This window comes from Chenopodium quinoa, unplaced genomic scaffold (assembly GCF_001683475.1).
Source record: "Chenopodium quinoa cultivar QQ74 unplaced genomic scaffold, ASM168347v1, whole genome shotgun sequence".
Taxonomy (NCBI): Eukaryota; Viridiplantae; Streptophyta; class Magnoliopsida; order Caryophyllales; family Amaranthaceae; genus Chenopodium; species Chenopodium quinoa.
In genome coordinates, this window is record NW_018744537.1 from 3,441,179 (window position 1) to 3,462,501 (window position 21,323).

General features: G+C 33.1%; 2 protein-coding genes across 2 annotated transcripts; both read right to left on the reverse strand.

Annotated features, from left to right (window-relative positions):
• Nucleotides 1–3,679: 3,679 nt before the first annotated feature.
• On the reverse strand, nt 3,680–12,351 carry LOC110698826 (boron transporter 4-like). The gene is made up of 12 exons (XM_021876344.1): nt 11,800–12,351; nt 8,241–8,355; nt 7,697–7,889; nt 7,461–7,599; nt 7,018–7,350; nt 6,534–6,707; nt 6,334–6,429; nt 6,110–6,226; nt 5,679–5,998; nt 5,099–5,378; nt 4,891–5,001; nt 3,680–4,781 (listed from the first exon to the last, which is right to left on the reverse strand). Exons 1-12 carry the CDS (start codon nt 12,349–12,351, stop codon nt 4,749–4,751), a joined length of 2,463 nt encoding a protein of 820 aa, XP_021732036.1. The 3' UTR covers nt 3,680–4,748.
• A 3,455-nt stretch (nt 12,352–15,806) lies between these two features.
• Nucleotides 15,807–20,955, reverse strand: LOC110698703 (boron transporter 4-like). The gene is made up of 13 exons (XM_021876206.1): nt 20,511–20,955; nt 19,623–19,753; nt 19,436–19,518; nt 19,092–19,284; nt 18,847–18,985; nt 18,398–18,730; nt 18,106–18,279; nt 17,891–17,986; nt 17,697–17,813; nt 17,290–17,618; nt 16,834–17,113; nt 16,636–16,746; nt 15,807–16,219 (listed from the first exon to the last, which is right to left on the reverse strand). The coding sequence occupies exons 2-13, from the start codon at nt 19,745–19,747 to the stop codon at nt 16,208–16,210; spliced, it is 1,992 nt and encodes a 663-aa protein (XP_021731898.1). The 5' UTR covers nt 19,748–19,753; nt 20,511–20,955; the 3' UTR covers nt 15,807–16,207.
• Between the last annotated feature and the right edge of the window lie 368 nt (nt 20,956–21,323).

Below are 21,323 nucleotides of genomic sequence, written 5' to 3' on the forward strand. Positions count from 1 at the left end.
TAATCTTCTTCAATATTTCCTTTCTTGGAAATGGCAAACAATCCTAACATACTATACATACCAATACGTCGTGAAACACACAAAACGAGGTATTTTCGATCATTTTTTTTGTCAATTCTGACCTCAAATTGGAGCCAAAGGACCAAAATGCCCCCCTAAACCTATAAAGAACATGTTTTGCGCACGAAAATCAAAGAATTTTTTTTAAACCGCTAGATTTAACGGTTTTCTTGACGAAAGGTGTTAAAAAACAATTTTTAGAATTTTTTGGTGGTAAAATAAAAGTTTTGGTGGTACAAAACAATTTTTTAATTTTTTTAGGTGGTAAAAGTCAAAAAATCCTCATTTTAATTGTCATCTTATTTTAATGATTTCCGTCTTCCAGCTTAATAATATTGTTAAAGATATGAGTTATAATCATGAAAGTAGATTTTTTTTTGAGCTTGTGTTGTTGAATAGTGAAAACAAAGAGTTGTTGAATAGTGAAAACAAAGAGGTGTTGAATTTATTTTGATATGGTATCAGAGTAGATAAGATCTTTAGGACGTTCACAAAATTTATCCCTTCTGACCACTAGTAGGATCTCATGACTGTAATTCTCTCTCTATATATAAAGTTATTGTAAGACAAGTTAAAGTTACCCTCAAAGTATCTAAAGTTGTCCTCATTTACTACAAAATTTACCAATTTCCTAACACAATCCTTAAAAAGCGCTTATAATATATTAGACTGATCATGTTAACCTTCATAGCATGTATCCATTAGATTTTACAAATTAAAATACAATCAAACTCATTACAAATTAAAAGTTACTTTTAAAGGGATTAAAGTTACCATATAACTTGTTAAAATTAATCTTAAATTGACCGTCTATCAACAAAATTAACATAAGGTCTCCTTATACAAGACTGATAGTAGATTAAAATTTCATCAACCATTCAACTATTATATTATATTAACCAACTTTTCAAACATCATCAAATATATTATGGGTATATTTTTTAAAAATAATACAATTATATATTTATAACCTTTAATAAAAGTTTATGATATGGTGTATATATATACTAATTAATTAAGTTATTTTGTATCTCATTTATTTTGAATTTAGTATTGTAAAAACGGGTGGAAAGCATGAAGTTATGAATCCAAAGGATATGCATACAAAATTAACATTAGAATCTTAACTTATGTTGTAGAGGCGATTAGAAAAAACATTTTTATCCATTCTTTTGATTTAAAATCTTATGAAGTAATAGTAATTATTTCATTTTGCTTGAATATATATCTTTCTAAAGTATCACTAACGAATAAATTATTTTAAGATGGTTTCCATCAAAAATAGATTAGCAAAGACATAAATGGATGAAGCTTTGCCAAATACAAGATCATAAAAACCAAAGAGAATGAAGTTGCAAATAATGATAACAGAGGAAACAATGTAAATGCTCCATCAAAGTCCAAAATGTCATGTGGTTGACTTTATTTGTTTAGGAAATTTTTTAAATAATAATCCCAACTTTGCTTCATTTTTTTTTAATAATCTCATTTTTGAATTATTCTAGAATAATCTCAATTTTAGGGGCTGTTTACTTTCTTCAATCCCAAACCGGTCAACAAATAATAGGTCACTTGACACATGTCAAGTTGAAATTGGTCCGAAAGGAAGAACCGGAAAAGGAAGGGTTGGGTTAGGGAAGGAGGGCGGCGATTGGGGTGGGTTACAATACCAGCGCAGGGGGAGGGGGAATTTAGCGCAGCACCTGGAGTGGGGGAACGGATGGCCGACATAAAGGTGGTCGGATGGTTTGGCAACCGTAAAGGGGTGAGGCTGGGTGAGAATTTTTTGAAATTTTGTTTTTGTTTTTTGTTTTAATTTTTAACCAATGATCTTGCAATAAGTGTCAATTTTTGTAAAAAAAAAATAACCTATTCAACCGGTAACCGGCCAATGGGATTGAAGAAAGTAAACAGCCCCCAAAGTTGGGATTATCCCACAATAATCCAAAGTTGGGATAATTAAAAAATATGGAGCAAATTTGGATTATTATTTACAATTTTTCCAGTTGTTTATTTATGTCTGAAAAACGATTTAGTTTAAATATTGATATTGCTTTACTTTTATCTATTTTTTTCAATTTTATTTGTTATTCCCTCCGTATTTTATTACTTGCTTCATTTTCCAAACACGGAAATTTAGAAGGAATAGTTGAAAGTATTATTTTATGATGGAATTGAGGTTAGTTGAAAAATAAAATAATTTTGAAAAAGCAAAAGTACATAAGGATAAGTGGGGAAGAGAAAATATGAAAAATATTAAAATATTAAATGAGGGACTACTAGGGGGAGAAAATAGAAAAATATTGTTAATAGTTTTCAAAATAGGAAATGGAGCTAATAAATTAGTAAAATATTGTTAAAAATTTCCAAAACATGAAATGAAGCAATTAATAAAGGGAAATTCTCTTTGGTAAGACTCAAATTTTTTTTTTTTTTTTTTTTTTTATCTTTGGTAATCTTGTGTTTTTTATTACCATTGATAAGTGTTATTTTTATAAAAATCCTTAACTCTGGTTAGGTTTTTTTTTTTTATAATTAAATTATTATAATTATTTTTAAAAGATAATTAAAAAAAAAAAACCCAAACCCCACTTAGCCACCAGCAACTCCTCCCTCTACCGGCGGCCAGGTTCCCAACCCCCGGCCGGTGACGCCCGGCCTCTCCCGTCGCTGGCCGAAAACCCTAAACCCAACCCAAAAATACCAGAAAGCGCCCAAACCCGTTTAAGGTTTTGAAACCAAACCCAGGAAACGAGTTTGATTTTCTGGTGGTTTTGGGTGGGTTTTAGGGTTTTCGTGGTCGGCACACAGGTGAGGGGGTTTTTCGGGGAAGGGAGTCAGTTTTCGTGGTGGTTTGGGGTGGGATTAAGGTCCGGCGGTGTGGGAAATGGGGGTATGTCGGGGTGGAGAGAAATAGAGGAGGTGGGGGCGGAGGAGGCTGGGCGTCGCCGGTTGAGGGTTGGGCGCTTGGCCGCCGACCACGGGAGGGGCTGCTGGTGGCTAAGTGAGGTGGGGGAGGGGTTTGGGTTTTTTTTTATAAATAATTTTATTTTATTATTTGTTGAAAGAAATTATATTTTATTGTTAAAAAAATAATCAAATTAACCAAACAACTTTAACCATGTTAAAATTTTAGTAAAAAATAATCATTAATGTTATAAGCAATAAAAATTAATTGTATAAGATTACTAAAGAGAATTGAAATTTTTTCAATTTACCAAAGAGAAAAAGAGAAAGTTGAATGTTACCAAAGAGAATTTCCCATTAATAAAATGTGGCAAAGAAAAGTAGAGCAAGTAATAAAAACGGAGGGAGTATATGTAATTAATTTAAAATGATATTTTTTGGGGTTTATTACCGTGCATGCCTCGAGATTTAACAATCAATCAATAAACACATGTAGTTATACATCAAACTATTACTCCTTCCGTCCCTTAATAATAGTCCCTTATGGACAATTTTCACGGGAATTAATAAACATAAATAAGTAGTAAAAGTACATTAGAAAGATAAATTTTACATTGGGTATGCAAAAAAGTAGAGAGAGAAAGTACTAAAAGTACATGAAAAAAGCAAAATTTAAATTGGAAAGTTAAATTTGCATAAATATTGTTGCAAATTGGAGGAAATTTTGAAAAAAAAAAATAATATTAATAGTACTGAAAAAAGCAAATTGGACTATCATTTTGGGACTTAAAATTAGTTATAAAGAACTATCAATAAGGGACGGAGGGAGTATTAATTTAAGGCAAAAGCTAACCAACCCCCAGTATAAGAAAACTTAAAGTAGATATATTAGATTAAATGAGCATTAATTACACCAATTGACGTGTGATTTTGGCATGCATTCCCAAATTAATACCACTTTAGGATCTATTTTAAATACTTATCTAACGTCCCGGGGCATTTGTTAGCAAGATAGATACTTTAATATATACGTTGTACCAACAAAATAATATTTACTGGAATTCCACAAATAATAAATGTAGTAGAATTCATGTTCATACAATAGTACATTGATGAAGAAATTCAATCAATCAAAAATAATTCTAATACAAAGTAGATTTTTTAATCATTTAAATGATTTGTATCTATCTGTATCATTTTCACATTCGTTAGTCAATTTAATTTATACTCGGTACATCATACGTTTGTTTCACACACACAAAAAAAAAACACAAAAAAAAGAGAAAAAAAAAAAAAAACATCATACGTTCTAACCTGTGTTGGAGGAGAGGAGACTCCAATGTATCTCAATGTATGGTAATTGGACACAATTTTTTTTTCCAGATAACGAAACAGATGAAGCTTTCAAAATTCTTGCCTTTCGCAGCAAAAAAGTTGCACATGATTTTTACAGACAATTTCCTATATCAATATTCTACAATGATTTTATGATTCCTAAAGCTTGCTAACTTGGTTAATTTTCGAGTTTATAATGTATGTGCATTTCTCATCTTTCTGAATTTCGACCAAAAAATATTGTGACGTCCCCCTCCATACCAATCTGCATGCTTACTTGCATTGACATGCGATTAAATTTCACATATTTCTTTGATCTTCTTTTTCAAGGTTTAAACTTTCTTATGCAAAATCTTTCTGAATGTCTTTTGTATTGAAGCTATCTTTCATCATCATCTTCGTCATCTTTAGCCTTTCCCATCTGCCTCGTACAATGCTTGTATTTTTTATTCTGAACTAGTACTCTCTTGAGGATGAATCTGGAACAGGCACAAGAGAAACAATTAATGAATAAGAGGTTAACAACTACTTGTATGTTATTAAAGTACACAGGATAGAGTTAAAAACAGAAGCACTTTTAGTTCTCACCTGAGGATTATCAAAGCTCATAGCTCTGATCTTGAACTCCCCTGGACTAGTCGTCAATTCATCTAGTATCTCAGAATCATCTCCCTCATCATCATCAGGAGTTTCTCCTTCCTGATTACAGACATCAAAGTAAGCCAAAGGTCACCAACATATGCTTAAAGTATGCAAGAGTTCTGCAAGTATGACAAAGTGTACAACTTTTGCTTACCCTGAAAGACATGCTATGAGAGCGTCTAGGTGCACCAGCAATCTCCTCATAGCCAGCCGCGTCCAGTTCTTGAAGATGAAAGGGATGAAAAAACTTCGGGAGGATATGTTGGCGTATGCTTATGAGAAAGAAAAACGGCAAGGGGAAGAGTATCCCTGCTATTGGTACCCAAGTAACTCCAAAGCATATCAACAAGTACACGATTTGGAATACAGTGAAAGCAGCAATGCATTTGAAAGGCACTGATTCCACATATGACGCATGAGCTTCTTCCAGAACCCTGGTTTCAATGGATAGATATCAATCGGCTTAATCAGATTGGCATAGCATACCAGGTATTAAGGCTGTCAGCATCGTAATCAACATGATAAAGTATTATTTGGCATCAGTTTAAGTTTTTATATTGTGGTTTTCAAGTGCCAATATGTTCATATGTAGGTTTCTGAAAAAAGGCCTTAAACTGGAAAACCAAAAGTGGTTTCTGAAACCCTGTTCTGTTTTTAGGAAACCTCAAAACTGATGAATTGTGAAGATACAAAACAAGCATATACTCTAGTTTTTAGGTAGTTGGAAAGCTTACTTGTATCGTCTTGCTGGTCTAATGAAGAGGAGGAGGATTCTCTCCCAGAACTGGCTTCCCGGGAGACTGTCAATAGCCATATATGCAAAGTATCCCCATAGAACAGAGGTGGGTATTAGCTTGATCAACGGCATAGCAAACATAGCACATCCTACAAGGACCGACTGTAAGATGTTGCTCACTCTTTGCTCGTTGACTCTAACGGGTAAATAGTAGTCAATGTGTTCAAGTTTAAAAGTTTTGTGTTCCTTTCCGTCTTTGCTATCTCCATTCATAACTGCCTGCTTCAAATCTTCCAACTCCTTCACAACTTCATGTGGCTGAAAATTAAGAATTATCATGGTCCCATTCATGTACTACACTCAACAGAGTTTATTTTCAATTAACGAGTTTCAATAACGTATGAGCAAGTATGTTTGAGAGCTTCTTACATTGGGATTTTGATCCATTTCGATGAAAACATCCTGCATCTGACCATACACTTCAGTGCTGCTAGCGTTTTTCTGTATGCTTTCCTTTGCAGATTTTACCATTTTTCTCCCCATCAACTGTCGTCAGATCACAATCACATGATATATAATACAAGTTGCTGAATCATGTAATTGCTAATAATATGATGAATCAATTTGAAATTCTACACTCTCACAAGCCTTACCTGCCTCTTGAGAACAGCAAGGCTCTTTGTATGCATAGGAGATTGTGGAAGAACACCATTTGATGGAGGTAGTCCGAGTAGTCCACAAAGCAAAGTCTGTAATAACAAAAATATAGTTTAGACACGAATATTGGTCACCTCAATTAATTTCAATGTAATGGAAAGGTTGTATGTAATTACAGATTACTTGGTTAACATACCGAAAATCCAAGCACCAAAATGTCATAGTGGTAAGCAGAAGGTTTTTTCAGATTAAATTCCTTTTGCTGAGCTAGTTGTGAAGCGACACTATGGTCGAAAAAGTACAGCCCTGCAACCATCAGAGCAGGAATGATGGCAGCAAAGATGTAAGCTGTGGGCACCCTAACCATATCCTGCATTTTTATTTCTGAAATTTGTCAAGATCCTTTTTAATAGAGTAAAAGGAAACAGTTCCTAGTTAATTAAAACAAAGAAGTTCAAATAGCTAGCTAACTAGGACTATATGTTATTCCCTTTTTTTCCACCTTTGGCTCTGATTCAAAAGAAATTCCTCAAATTTGGCACATAATATATATGGTGCGTATAATGCATATATATTCATCTCGTATTGTGATAAAAGCACAAAATACTTCTATTCAATCCTGTTCAATCTATAGCCAACAGAAAGCAGCAAAAGTTTAGTGGTTGCATATTGAAGATTACCTTGACTACACTCCAATGGTGCAGAGACTTAGACTGCCAAGGCAGAGGACTATAGAGCCTTCTAGGTACACCCTTTGGAACTCCAGAAGGAACACTGAAGGACAAGGCAGTCCAAAGCACAACCATCAATGGAACTCCATAATCTGCAATGAAGCTCCTTATACGACCTGTACCATAGCGCCATGACCTTGCTCTACGGCTCTTTAAGGCCATTACAAAAACACCAACAGTAAATATTATTCCAAGCAATCCATTGGCATATCGCCACTGAAATAGGAACTTCTCTTGGTGTGGATCCTCATCTTTGGGAATATGAAATTCACTTACAACTCCCTACAATAATTATTAAGTACATGTAAACAGAATATAATAAGCACAAATTCAGGGTACTAATGCAGCGTATGTTTCAAAACCAAACAAGATTAGTAAGTTGTTAAGAGTACTTTGATAGCTTCTTGGAAGAAAAGAACAGTAATCAACATCCCAAAGAGCTCCCCAGCAACCCTTGTAAACCGTTTAATGATCGTGGCAACATTGAATATCGAAAGAAAGATCAACATGAGCGCAGTCCACACACAAACCCTGACAAAAATATAGCAACATTAAAATATCAGCAACTACATATCAAATTCAACATGTTTTTCTAAGCAGACTTGATATATGTCAATCATATACATACCATCCTGCCCAAGCAAGGTAAAGTTCCTTTCCCAAACCTGACCGCTCTTTCGCAAAGTTATAGAGATAAGAGTACATGATCACAGTTGGTTCTGCAACCCCAACTATCAGAAGAGGCTGCCCACCAATTATTGAGTGAATGATCCCACATATTGCTGTTGATGCTAATGTTTCAACTGTGCTCAAGCTTCCATCTACATATTGAAAAAAGCACATGAAGTATATTTAACAAATATTGTCATTACATTTTCTGTTTTTTTAAGTGTCGAGTATCAGACATGAGTACTTGAGTGAAACAAAGCGTTGTAATAACTTAAGATTGATCACCTGTGTCTCTGCTGAGTTACTCCCCAAAAGCTATTACAGGAAGAGCAGAAGCAAAGAAAATATAGGTAGTTGGTGCCAGTATCCTAACTCCCACCAAAAAAACAGAACAAACTCTTAAAACAATTTACTAAAAATCTGAAGTGCAACAGCATTTTTTCATGTAAATAGATTGAATCTGAATGAATATTAACATGAAACAGCCCAAAATTACCCAAAACCGGATCGAATTCCACCACTCCAATCTTGCTTGTAACATGCCCATCTTCCATTGAAATCGTTTACAATCCCATAAAATGGTTGCTTCATTATACCAATTCCAATATCAGATATTCCCTAAAAAAGCAAAATTCACCCCATTAATATTCAACATTTATTTCAACAAAATTACTACAATTAAGCTACTAAGTATGAGTATTTCATCTGATATATTTACTTTTCCCAGTAATATTATTCAAATTTAAGTGAGAAAAAAATAAATTTGTAACTACCCAAAATTCAACAATGTAACTGGGTTTGCTTAGTAAATCATTTAACCTATCAACATTGATGGAAAAAATCAAGGGTTGCAGAAATTAAACCCAAAAAATGGTAATAATCTTTTTTTTTTCTTTAACAAAAAAAGTAACATTTTCCAAGAAAATAAAATCAGTGAAAAATCAGATACGCGTTTTTTCTATATTCTTCAAGATACTAAAAACAAAATTACAAAGAATTTGACACAAACAGAAAGCAAAAAATAAAAGAAAAAGCAGAATTAAAGAAAAAAGAGGATACCCATAAATTTTCCGAAGAAAAAGCTATTAAAATTTGACCTTAGAAAACAAGTTACAAAAAATTATACTACTAGCAATAATGTAAATAAAATGACATTTAATAAAATCATGATGAAATCTTTATTATTTTAGTCATGCTAGCTGTAATATATTTACTCCTAAAAGTAATAAAAATGACTAAAAAGAAAATTATAATAAATGAGCTTAAACGATGTGATGAGGAGAGAGATAAAGAATTTACGACGTAGTGTTTCGCCGGAAAAAAGCGTTGGACCACGGTTAATGTGGTGGAAGGGATGTTAGAGTTGAAGAGTAGGAGGAAGTGAGAAGGGAGGTTTAAAAAGACCCGCGCTGCTAGTGTTATGTATCAGTGTGGGGCCCATTTCACATTTTATACAAGTACTTAGGAAAAGGAATTTATGTTTTTTCATAAATTTGATTTGAAGATTATTACTGTAATTTTGTTATGACTTGTGAGTTGTGACTAATAGCTGTCATATGGAGTTTTTTTTTTTTTTTTTTTTTTTTTTTACTATTTATGGATTTATGGTGGGTTTTTGTGTAAAAGTACATTGTAAGATGATTTTTTTTTTTTTTTGGTGTGTGTTTAGAGAGGCACAATGGCGGGTGATAAGAATCGAGGTGAACTCTAACCACTTGAGGTATCATTTACTCTATGAATGAGATTTTTACATGTGTGATAATAAATGATATCGTAGGAATTAACGATGAGCTGACTACAAAATTATGTTTTTTTTTTCTTTTTTTTTTTACAATTGTTGATGTAATTACAAAGATGTCAATGCTATTCAAAAAAAATACAAAGATGTCAATTATATATTTTTTTTTATTTATGTACCATTTGATAAATCAATTGTATTTATCAAGGTGATAAATGGGAGGCTTTCTCCAATTCGTATCCCAATAGACGGGGTCTTGAATTAATTTGAATAGTGGAAGGATGGGCATGGAGATAGTAGTTGGTCTATATTTAGGCTATTCTAGAGTTATAATATTGAGAATAGCAAAATATTTGTATGATTTATTCAACAATTGAAACATAGTTATTGGTTAAACTTTTTATACACTTGCAACTATTTCATTTCGGCGATGACTCGGTCTTGTTAGAGCGTATTAGTTTTACAGTAATCACAATGTTTCGTGTTATCGAGTCCATTATATACATAAAAGTGGTAGCCTTGTCAAATGTAGGGTAATAAGTCTCGTGAACCTTTAAAAACTAGGACAAAAGATCAATTGTTAGAGTTAACTTCATAAATTTACAATGTATGAATGTCTAGTCAATTGGAAAATTGTAACCAAAACGCAAACTTCATTCCTTCATTTTGCCTCCAAGTGAAATGTCATGGAAAGTATTCCTTCAATCACCCTACATCCTACTCATATTAAATTCCGTACAAATTAATTATTTCTAGTGTCTTTTAAAAAAGTAATTAGACTACTCTTTACTTTTATAGGCCATTTGTATGCATTTATCCATTTTGAACAACAAAATTTACTTTCTAAATTTTTGTATAATTTTTTCTTACTACTTTTTCTATAAAGTTAGGCCTCGTAACTTTTATTTTCTACACTTTTAATTCCCCAAAAATCGAGTAAAAAGCATTTGTAACTATAGAGATGGGCAGAGTATAAAAAATTATGAAATTTGCTAGACCAATATTCTAATTTGCAAGATCATAACTAATTTATATTATGTCCTTTGATTTTTTTATAGTCAATTAAAGTATACTATAGGGAAAAAAAATATTATAGCTATATACTACGAATTTGTTTAGGAGGGTCGTTTTGAATTACTCTACTTAATTAATTTCATGTCTACCTCACGATTGTGTACATAATGCTACAACTCTAGCATTTATTGTTTAAATGTGTTCAAATCAGCAACCTATACTATAATATGGTGCTGAATAAAATGGTCACTTTCATATTCATGAAATTGGTAGTAAATAATTATTCTTGAGTGGAATTTTCCATATTCATGCATTTGTTAAAAGAGAAGGGAATTAAAGTACTTGGAGAAATGAAAATCATATGCATAACCAACCTAAGAGTTGTTGATGGTATCGTTTATAAGTGTGTGGTCACACCTTTTTTTTTTTTTTTTTTTTGAATGAATTGAAATTATCAAGATATCAACTTTTAAAATTTTGAATAAATATATAATAATTAATTAGAGATATTAACAATTAAATATATACATTGACAAATATGATAAAAGAAATGTGCCAACTTAATCTGAAAGGAGGAAGTGAATACAATATACAATTAGACGGAGTATCATTTGAAGTTGATGGTGTCCTAATGTATAATATCCTGAATAAAGGAATGGTACCATTTAAAGTTTGAAGTTGATATGATGCAACACATACAAAAATTAACATAAAATCATGTGAATACATACGAACATAATGCATTACTAAAATAGGGGCTAAGCACCCTAAGCATTTTCATATACTAATAGAGTTTGCATGTTTGTTTTAGTATATAGTTATAACTGGTCACACATCATAATATTGCTTATATGAGTGTATAATTCCCGATTTGATTATAACAATTATACCATTTAATTGACGATCACATTTTTTTGGACATTCAGTGAGCTAGCTGGCCATGGTTGCTCACTTGCTCTTATCTGATCTCCCAACATGATTGCTATAGTTTACGCGAGTAATTTGTGTTAATGAATACGAACTTAATAAAATACCATGTTTACCATTTATAAGAAGTGTATGTAATACGACATAGCTTAATTATTGTATTATTGCTTCTTTACGTTATAGATCAATTAGTTGATTTCAATAATCGGTATCACTAACTAATTTAACTATATATACTACGTACATATGAAATGTTTGGTCATATCAACTTTTATTTTTTTTTTTATTTTTTTTTTTGACAATTGCAAAGGAACAAAGAAAAACTACAACAAATAAGGGAAACCTATCCGACATTTCCTAGCAATGTCGTTAGCTCGTTGAACCTGATCTCTATCAACTTTTAAAATTGTGCATCTTTGAAACGCCGCTCCAACTATCCGTAGCTCCTTTAGCAGCCAATTAATGGAGATCTCCTTTCCTTGGTTATCTTGTAAATTATTTAGAAGAGAGATGGAGTCAGATAAGAGAAGAATTCCTTGTTTTCCTTTAGCCCGAGCCCACTTCAAAGCTTCAAGATAAGCCCAGGCCTCACACTGAATGACTGACGCTGTAGTACCATAATTCCCCCTCTCTTCCCTGGCAACACCTTGTATATTATTCTTAACTGCCCAGCCTACCCCTGCTCTCATTGTTTTCTTATCCCATGATCCATCAGCCTCCACTATAAATTTGTCAAAACCAAGCTTTGCCTTTCCTAGCTGCACATGGTTGAAACCCGGGGGAACAAGAGGGTTACCCTTGCTGGCAACCTCCCTCTCATTTGTCGGACTTATTTGTTGTCTGAAGGTCTCATGATCCTCCATTGCAAGCTTTATGAACTCCAAAACCAGACTACATGTCCCCGTGGCTCCATTAAAGCATGTTGCATTTCTCATTTTCCATATACTCCATAGTGATGCTATGAACAAAGCACTTCGGTTACTATTCTTCCCATCCTCGCTATCAACTTTAAACTTACGGAGTACTTAATGTGGCCAATATAATGCTCTCATTCTCGAATAACAGTACAAATTTTTATTGTAACAAAATAAACAAACAATAACGCTAGCTGCTATGTCCTTATGAATTATGATATTATTGATAAGTATTGTAATAGAAATACTATGGTGTACTAACTCCTTGTATGCTAAAGATACAGAATATTAGATGATCTATCAATTTGCATTAATTTCCACTTGCTTTATTATTATAATTTTTTTTTTCATATATTTTAGTTTTACTTTTCTTTTGGTTGCGGTGATGGTGAATCGTAAATGTTTAAGTCTGAATTTAATGTAAGAAAACATGTAACGTACCACTTTAATTCAATGCTGGTGAGCAATAAAATTGGAATTCGACTGACGTACTGACTGACCAAAAAAAGAGAAGAAAAAAAATAATTCCCAACTTCGATTAAGATGCACCAATTGACCTCAACTAGTCCACTTTCCAAAGTATCTCAGTTGAACTAATTGATACTTTGAATTTTATTTTTTATTTTAGTTTTTTCATCTTTATGTTTCTTTACATGGGAAGGATGGTGAAAGATTATATAATAATTTTTTTTGGTTTTTAAAGAGCCACAAGGGCGGAAGTGAGAATCGATTTCAAGATCTTCTGGAATTGGGAGGAAAACTTTAACCACTTGAGTTATCTCTCACTCTCAGATTATATCATAATTATATTACTTAACTAGTACTTTTAAAAATAACCAAGTCAATTAAAAAGCAAAAGAATTTCTTGCATAATTCATATTATTCATGTGACATTTTAACGACTTGTATTGAATAAACTAAATCTAAACTCTTAACTAGCATAAGGTGTAAAACAGCAGCACAAGTTGTTATTTAAGATAAATAATACTCGTACATAAGAATGATTGATGGATTTTTCAAGGAAGATGTGATAAAAAAAGATAACATTGCATTATTGTATGATGTTAAATGGTAAAATAAAGCTTATGTACATTGAACCTAGGGGCACTTTATTTACCTAAGATGATCGTTGTTCTACCATAATTGATGTTATTGTGATCATACTTTGTTCCTGATAATTGATGTTATATATTGAGGAATATACTAGTATATGTACACAATTGAATCAAAGTTTTGTGAATTGAATTGCGATACAAATAATGATCATGCATACTAATTGAAATATATAAAGTGGATTGCAACTGAAAAAGTAGGATATGCTGTATGCATATATGATTTCCAAATTCACCCTAGTTTTCATATGTGAAAGGAAAAAGAGACTTAGCAAATTGTCTATTTATTGAGCTATTTCCTTCAAAGTGTTTTTCATTTTCGAATTGTAACTTGTCAGCATTAAGATTTGAATTGTTAATTGTTCCCTTGTTTCAGACATTCATACATATTCATGTTATAGTTAATAAGATCATAAAAGGTAGGAAAGTAAGGACTATTTTCAATCCATATGTTGTTCTTGTTGGTATGACTCATACGGCGTTGGATTGAATTTGGACCAAATATAAACGTATAATGTATCTGTAATAACTTAAAACTTACAATAAGAGTAATTGATATCTCAAATTAAATTCGTATTCATTGAATTGGGAAATGGTGTGTTGATTGAGCTATGTATGTGCGGACAATATATAAGAGTAATTATTGCATGGTTTTGAACCAAGGCCTCCTCACAATAGGATGATATGTATTGTTGTAAATAAAACTCACTTTACTATCCCACATCAGCTTACATGCCGTGTTTGTAGGCCAATGACACGGCCCACTAATGTGTTGTTCTTAACTACACCAGCTTCATATATATGAATATATAGTACTTTAAAAATGAGCATATGTTTTTTTTCTTTCATTATGTCTTAACTCACTCTCTCTTCTCTTTTCTTACCTCTATTAATTTTCTCTCTCCTCTGTTTTCTACTTATTTTGAAACTTTATATCTCCTCTATTATCTCTATAAAAATGAGCATGTAAATACCTCACTTTCCTTCAATCATTATTCTTCTTTGTCCTTCTACTTCGAGCATTCTTTAATTCGTCACCATTGTAGCATTCTCCATCGTCGTCATATTCGTCGCGATCATGAATCGTGAGGTAATTTTGAATTTTTTTTTTGGTGGTTTTATAATACGTGAATGTTATAAAAATTGTTGATTTTTATCAATTTTGCATTTGTGATTCTGAATCTATCATATTATAGATCGATAATTATTTTCTCTATGATGAACCAAGATAAGATTTAAGGTGGATATTTAAATTTTAGAGTTAAAATAATTACAATCGAATTGTGTATAATTTCCATAAAAAAATTTGAACACGCAGTACTCTAGAAATGAACATGTAGTACAAAATGAACTTTTAATACACTAAAAATGAACATTTAGTACAAAAAAATAAACATATTTTAACGATTTATTTTATTTTTATTTTCGTTAATATATATAAAGAATTTGAAACTATATGAATATATGAAAATCATGTTTATTTTTAATATACTAAATGTTCATAACTTTTTTTGACGTGTTCATTTAAATAATAAAGGTTCATTTTTTTTTTAAATGTTCATATTTTTTATGAAAGGTTCATTTTATTAGGTATGGTCTAGGTATTCAATGATTGTATGATAAACGTTCATTTATAATATACTAAATGTTCATATTTTTTTATACATGTTCATTTTTTTTAACGTGTTCATAATTTTTTTTTATTTAATGTTCATTTTTAAGGCCGTTGTCTAGCAATTCTATGATTATATGATAATCGTGTTCATTTTTAATTTACAATATGATCATATTTTTTTACGTATTCACTTTTTAATACTAAATTTTCATTTTATTTACGTGTTCATTTTTATTACTAAGTATTCATTTTTTTTTTATATGTTCATATTTTTTTTACTACATGTTCATTTTATAGGTCGTGGCGTATCTATTGGTCAGAGAATTTAGACATCAGGTCCAAATATCATATCTTAGCAAAGAATGAGGCCCATGAAACAAGCGTTGCCAGTTATTGCAAGCCCAGCCCATTACAAGCTTTTATGTGGATAGGGAACAATGGTCCAAAATCATACAAACTATTAGTCGCTCAATCTCATTTTGCTTGCCTCATTAACATATATTTTGTGGGAAATTTTCGGATCAAATAAAGCAAGTAAATGAGACGGAAGAGAGTACTATTATCAATCACTCCGTATCTAGGAGCTTTAACAGCTTAGCCTGGGCAACCTATACCCACATTGGAAAAAGAAAATCACATTGGACATTCAGCCAGTTCTTCATTGCAAAATACATTCAGATATTCTTAGGGAGGGGTCTTACTACTAGAAACACATTCAGAAAATCAACATGCAAGTTTACCAGAAAAAATAGAGGAAATTTAAGATTTTGTTAGGGAATTGATAATATAATACAATAATAAATGAAATATGAACTAGTGAAGGGAGATCCAATCTTAGGATCTAATGTACCTACAACCTCAATATTAACGAATTCGCTAAGATGTCATTGGCTAATCCTATAGAATTTGGAAAGCATGTTAATCACAAAATGACATGATATCGCCATCCTAAGCCCTAGCACAGATTTTTACTGATTCCTACAAAGAATGAAATGTTTCGTATAGTTTTTGGTTTCTTCTAAGTTTTCAGTTTCCTGATGCAAAGCCAGTCCCCCTCTTCTTCCAAAAAGGTATATCTTCTGATCATCATTGTCAACCTTCCCTGCGCTCTTACTATACTAGTAGTACTTCATTGTGGATGAGCTCTCTCTTAAGGATGAACCTGAAAAAAAGCACATACTACACATTCATATAATAGTTCTCACTAATCAATCCAAGCAAAGAAAAGAGGCAATCATACCCCAAATAGAATGGGTCATCAACTAGAGTAGAATACATGTGTCAAACTACGTAGCTAGCAAATCGATGAAAATGCACAATACCAAGGGCATCGGGTAGTTTTTTTCAGCCAGGATAGGCCAGGGTTATGCATTTTGTGCTGTGGTGGGACTAGGGCGAGGATTTCTTGTTGTTCCTGATGGTACCTCCCAACCCCCTATCTACATTTGTTCTATTCCATCCGAAAGGAAGGCTATGGTTGGAGTTTATATAGTAAAATCAACCCAGTCTTCTTTCAAAACAAAATAAAATAGTGTTTGCAGGAGGTAGACAGCAGAAGGAAGCAAATATAATTCTCACCTGCGGGTTTTTAAAGCTCACGGTTCTGATCTTGAACTCCCCTCTGCTGGTTGTCAGTTCGTCAAGTATCTCACAATCATCTCCCACCGGTTCATCTTCAGGAGTTTCTCTCTGTAAATCAGTCATTTATGATGTCACGTTGTTGCCCTCATATATAACTAAGACCGAGAAAGAGGAGATGGGTAGAGCTTGAAATACCTTAAAAGACAAGCTAAGATTACGCCTTGGTGTAGCAACAATCTCTTCATACTCAGCAGCATCCAATTCTTGCAGATGGATTGGATGAAACATCTTTGGGAGAATATGTTGCCGTATGATTATTAGAAAGAAGAATGGCAAGGGGAAAAGAATCCCAGCAATCGGTATCCAAGTAATCCCAAAGCACATCATCAAATACACAATCTGAAATAGTGTGAATGCAGCAATGCTTTTGAAGGGCACTGATTCCACATATGAAGCATGAGCTTCATCCAGAATCCTGCATCAATTGGTTTTTAATCAACAAGATCAGATTTCGATATCAGGGTTCAAGTTGTCATAAAAACTTATTTAGTATCTTTTCCAAATTTCACTTTACAAGTGCCACAATTTTTATCTAGGAAGTTAAAAACCATCACTTGTAGACCACTCGAATGTACTTCAATTGAAACTTACTTGTATCGTCTGGATGGTGTGATGAAAAGGAGGAGGATTCTTTCCCAGAACTGGCTTCCTGGAAGACTGTCAATGGCCATATATGCAAAGTATCCCCAAAGAACCGAGGTAGGTATCAACTTGATCACGGGCATAGCAAATACAGCGCCTGCTACAAGGACCGACTGTAAGAGGTTGCTTACTCTCTGCTCATTGACTCTAACTGGCAAATAAGCATCGATGTGATCGAGTCTAAAAGTACTGGCTGTACTGTTGTCCTTTCCTTCTTTTTTGCCCCCCTTCATGACTGCCTGTTTCAGATCACTAAGCTCTTTGGCAACTTGACGAGGCTGAACAAAGAAAATTTCATCACCCAACATTATCCAATATTCTAAAGATAAATTATCTCAAGTATCTTGAAAGCTTACATCTGCGCTTTGATCCATTTCAATGAAAATATCTTGCATCTGGCCATATATTTCAGTACTGCTAGCATTATTCTTTATATTTTGTTTTGCAGACTCCACCATCTTCTTCCCTATCAGCTGCAAATAGAATACATTATTAAGAAGGTCAAAGAATCAACTTACTAACAAGTTCATTTCCACAAGAACACACTTACATGCTTCTTGAGAGTAGCAAGGCTCTTAGTATGCATAGGAGATTGTGGAAGGACGCCATTTGATGGAGGGAGTCCAATCAATCCACAAAGCAATGTCTAAAATGGAACAACCAAATAATAAGGCATGAGTATTACTGTATCAGTCAATCTAATCGACTTCATGGAGATATAAGGATGGAAGTATGGAACAACAGGTTATTACATATTTAACATACCATAAAACCAAGCACCAAGATGTCATAGTGGTAAGCAGAAGGTTTTCTCAGATTAAATTCCTTTTGTTGTGCTAGTTGTGAAGCAACACTATGGTCAAAAAAATAGAGCCCCGCCACCATCACAGCAGGAATTATCGCAGCAAAGACGTATACAACAGGCACCTTAGCCATATCCTGTATTTTGAACACAATTTTACTAGTTAAAAACCAACTAAAATCTTATACAATGAACCGATTCAATAGTTCAAGGGCAGCAAGACGTTAATTGTGATATTGAAAAACTAGCAATTACCTTGACAACAGTCCAATGGTACAAGGATTCAGATTGCCAAGGAAGAGGACTATAGAGCCTTCGAGGAACTCCCTCTGGAACACCTTTAGGGACGCTAAAAGATATGGCAGTCCAAACCACAACCATGAAAGGAACTCCGTAATCTGCAATGAGGTTCCTCATACGGCCTGTACCATACCACCATGATCTTGCCCTACGGCTCTTTAAGGCCGTTGAAATAAGACCAAAGGTAAATAAGACCCCCAGCAACCCATTTACATAACGCCACTGGAACTGGAATTTCACTTCACGAGGATCCTCAGCTTTGGGGATTCCAAACTCACTCACAGCTCCCTACAAAAACAGCATTATAAGAACACTAAATAACACATCTGAACAATGAACCATACTTATTTAAATTCCTAAGTTTTCCTGATCAAACAATCAAGTTAGCAAACTATTTCTAATACCTTGATTGCCTCTTGGATAAAAAGCACTGTGATCAACATGCCAAAGAGCTCCCCAGCAACCCTGGTGAACCGATTGATGATCGCAGCAACATTGAATATCGAAAGAAGAATCAATATGAGGGCAGTCCATACACAAACCCTATGAAAGGCCAAAAAAAAAAAAAAAAACAAAAAAATCAAAGATTAATCATTCTTATACCAAAACCATCATGTAATTAAGGTATGTTCAGAAACTAAAATTATACCATCCTGCCCAAGCTAGATAAAGTTGTTTGCCCAAATCGGGCCGCCCATGGGCGAATTTGTATAGATAAGAGTACATAATCACGGTCGGTTCTGCAACCCCAACTATCAAAAGAGGCTGCCCACCAATTATAGATTGTATGATCCCACATATTGCTGTTGAAGCTAGAGTCTCAACTGTGCTCAAGCTTCCATCTACACATATAGTAAAAAATGAAAAAAAATAAACATCAAAATTAACCTATGAATTCTTCTTCTTTTTTGTTCTTTTTAAGTGTCGAGTATCTGACACGGGTACTTAGGTGAAATGAAGAGTCAGAGTAACATCGAGTAATCGAGTAAGCACCTGTGTCTCTGCTGAGTTGCTCCCCAAAAGCTATGACCGGAAGAGCAGAAGCAAAGAAGATGAATGTAGTTGGGGCTAATATCCTATACTCCAAAATTAAGAAAAAATTAGAAATTAAAATGAATTGATCAAAATTGAAGTTACACTTAATTGATTCAAATATAAATGTGAAAAACCCGAAAGATACCCGAATCCGGATCGAATACCAGCAATCCAATCTTGCTTATAACAAGCCAATCTTCCATTAAGATCATTTGCAATGCCCTGTAATGGTGGCCTCATTTTCCCAAGTCCTAATCTTGCTTCTAACATTGTAATCTACATTCATTAAAAGAATTAAAAAAGACAATTTAACTTATATTCAACAAAATTATTAATATCAAAATGAGGTACTTTAGCTTAGGCAGTGCATTGTAATTAACAAAGTGTAAAAGGTATTTTTTTTTATAAAATTATGAATTAAGCTTAATATTTTGCATCATTGCTGTTGATTTCAGCAAGAATTGCAAATTTTACCAAGAAATTTATTGGCTATTACAACTAACAAGATCTAAAGGTTGTACTTTGCTGACTTATATATTCTTTCGTACAAGAAATACAATGCACCAATTGACACCTAATTTAGTCACGCAATCCTAAATAAATATTATTTGAGGAAATACATTAAATATAGATTTATAAACACAAAATTTGGAAGTGCGAAAATTACAAAATAAAAATCATATTTTTATGCTATGAAAATTAAATCATGTGCTGGTGAAATGAACAGAAAGAAAAAGGCAAAAGTCACTTTAAATAGTTAAATCTTTTTAAGAAAAAGGATCCAATGAACTTTCAGGTACACTAATTTTTTCCTAAAAAATGTCATACTCGTAATAATTCGCCAGAAAATTCATAAAATTAAAAAAAAAAAAAAAAAAAAAATCACATTCACATCAATCACATGTGTTAGGGAGAGTACATTTATACAATAATCCTATCACCGACTTGACCGTCAAATTAGAAACAATATTTAGAGACGGAGGAAATACAGTAATAATTAAAGACATTGGTAAGTAAGTGAAAGTGAACGTACAACGTAAGACGAGGTTGCCGGAAAAAGCTGCCGGTGTCGGAAAGTTTCTCTGACTAGAAAGTGAGGAACGTAGAGAGAGAGAGGAGAGAGAAATGAGAAAAGAGGGGGGAGTGATAATGTTACATGGGAGGTTTAAAAAGACCCGCGCTTGGAGTTGTACAGTAGTACTGCAAATGTTTTTATGACAAGAACTGGAGTGGGGCCCAATTTCTGATCAAATTCTTGGAGTGTGGTGTTGGGTTTGTTGGTGTGTTTTCATGTTTCTGTGTATACTTTGTGCGCGTTTTATGAGCTAATTAGCTGTCACTCCCACTCTGTTTGTACTCACTAATCACTCTATTAGTCTACTATTCTTAGTCAATTTTGGCTGTTTGTTTTCTTTTTCATAATTTAATTTATTGTTTTGTTGACTGCTAATTTTGTTCTTAATGTTTGCCTCATTTCCTTTTTATATATGTACAAACTACTCCGTATTTATTTTTTAGGTTTGCCACATTTCCTTTTGTACGAGGCACTTTAGGGTGGTGATTCTCTTACCATCCCCCCATTTTCAAAGTGTCTAGCCCGCTAATTCGTACCGGGAGGACTTGTGAGAGGTTTCAGTTAGGTAGGGCTCTTCTCCTTACCAACCAACAAAAAAAATGCACAAACTACAAATATTGAAATTATTTAAGTATACTGTTGAATTGACTACCTTATATTTTGATGATTGATTTACGTAAAACAAACTCCGACTAATGATGTTTAAAAGAGTCTTGGTTAAGCAGAAGATTCAGGTTTGAAGTAATATGTTCCGGAGTAGGAACAACAAAG

Bases quoted from the DNA above. Each gene is read 5' to 3' on its own strand.
- LOC110698826 (XM_021876344.1), bottom strand. From the start codon at position 12,351: ATGAGAAATGCAACATGCTTTAATGGAGCCACGGGGACATGTAGTCTG. The intron at 7,600-7,696 runs GTATGTATATGA...TATTTTTGTCAG, and splicing joins TACCTTGCTTGGGCAGGATG to GGTTTGTGTGTGGACTGCGC. The intron at 7,351-7,460 runs GTACTCTTAACA...TAATTATTGTAG, and splicing joins TCTTCCAAGAAGCTATCAAA to GGAGTTGTAAGTGAATTTCA.
- LOC110698703 (XM_021876206.1), bottom strand. From the start codon at position 19,747: ATGTTAGAAGCAAGATTAGGACTTGGGAAAATGAGGCCACCATTACAG. The intron at 17,814-17,890 runs GTAAGTGTGTTC...TTCTATTTGCAG, and splicing joins TTGCTACTCTCAAGAAGCAT to CTGATAGGGAAGAAGATGGT. The intron at 16,747-16,833 runs GTATTTCAAGCT...ACTGATTTACAG, and splicing joins ATCTTAGCTTGTCTTTTAAG to AGAGAAACTCCTGAAGATGA.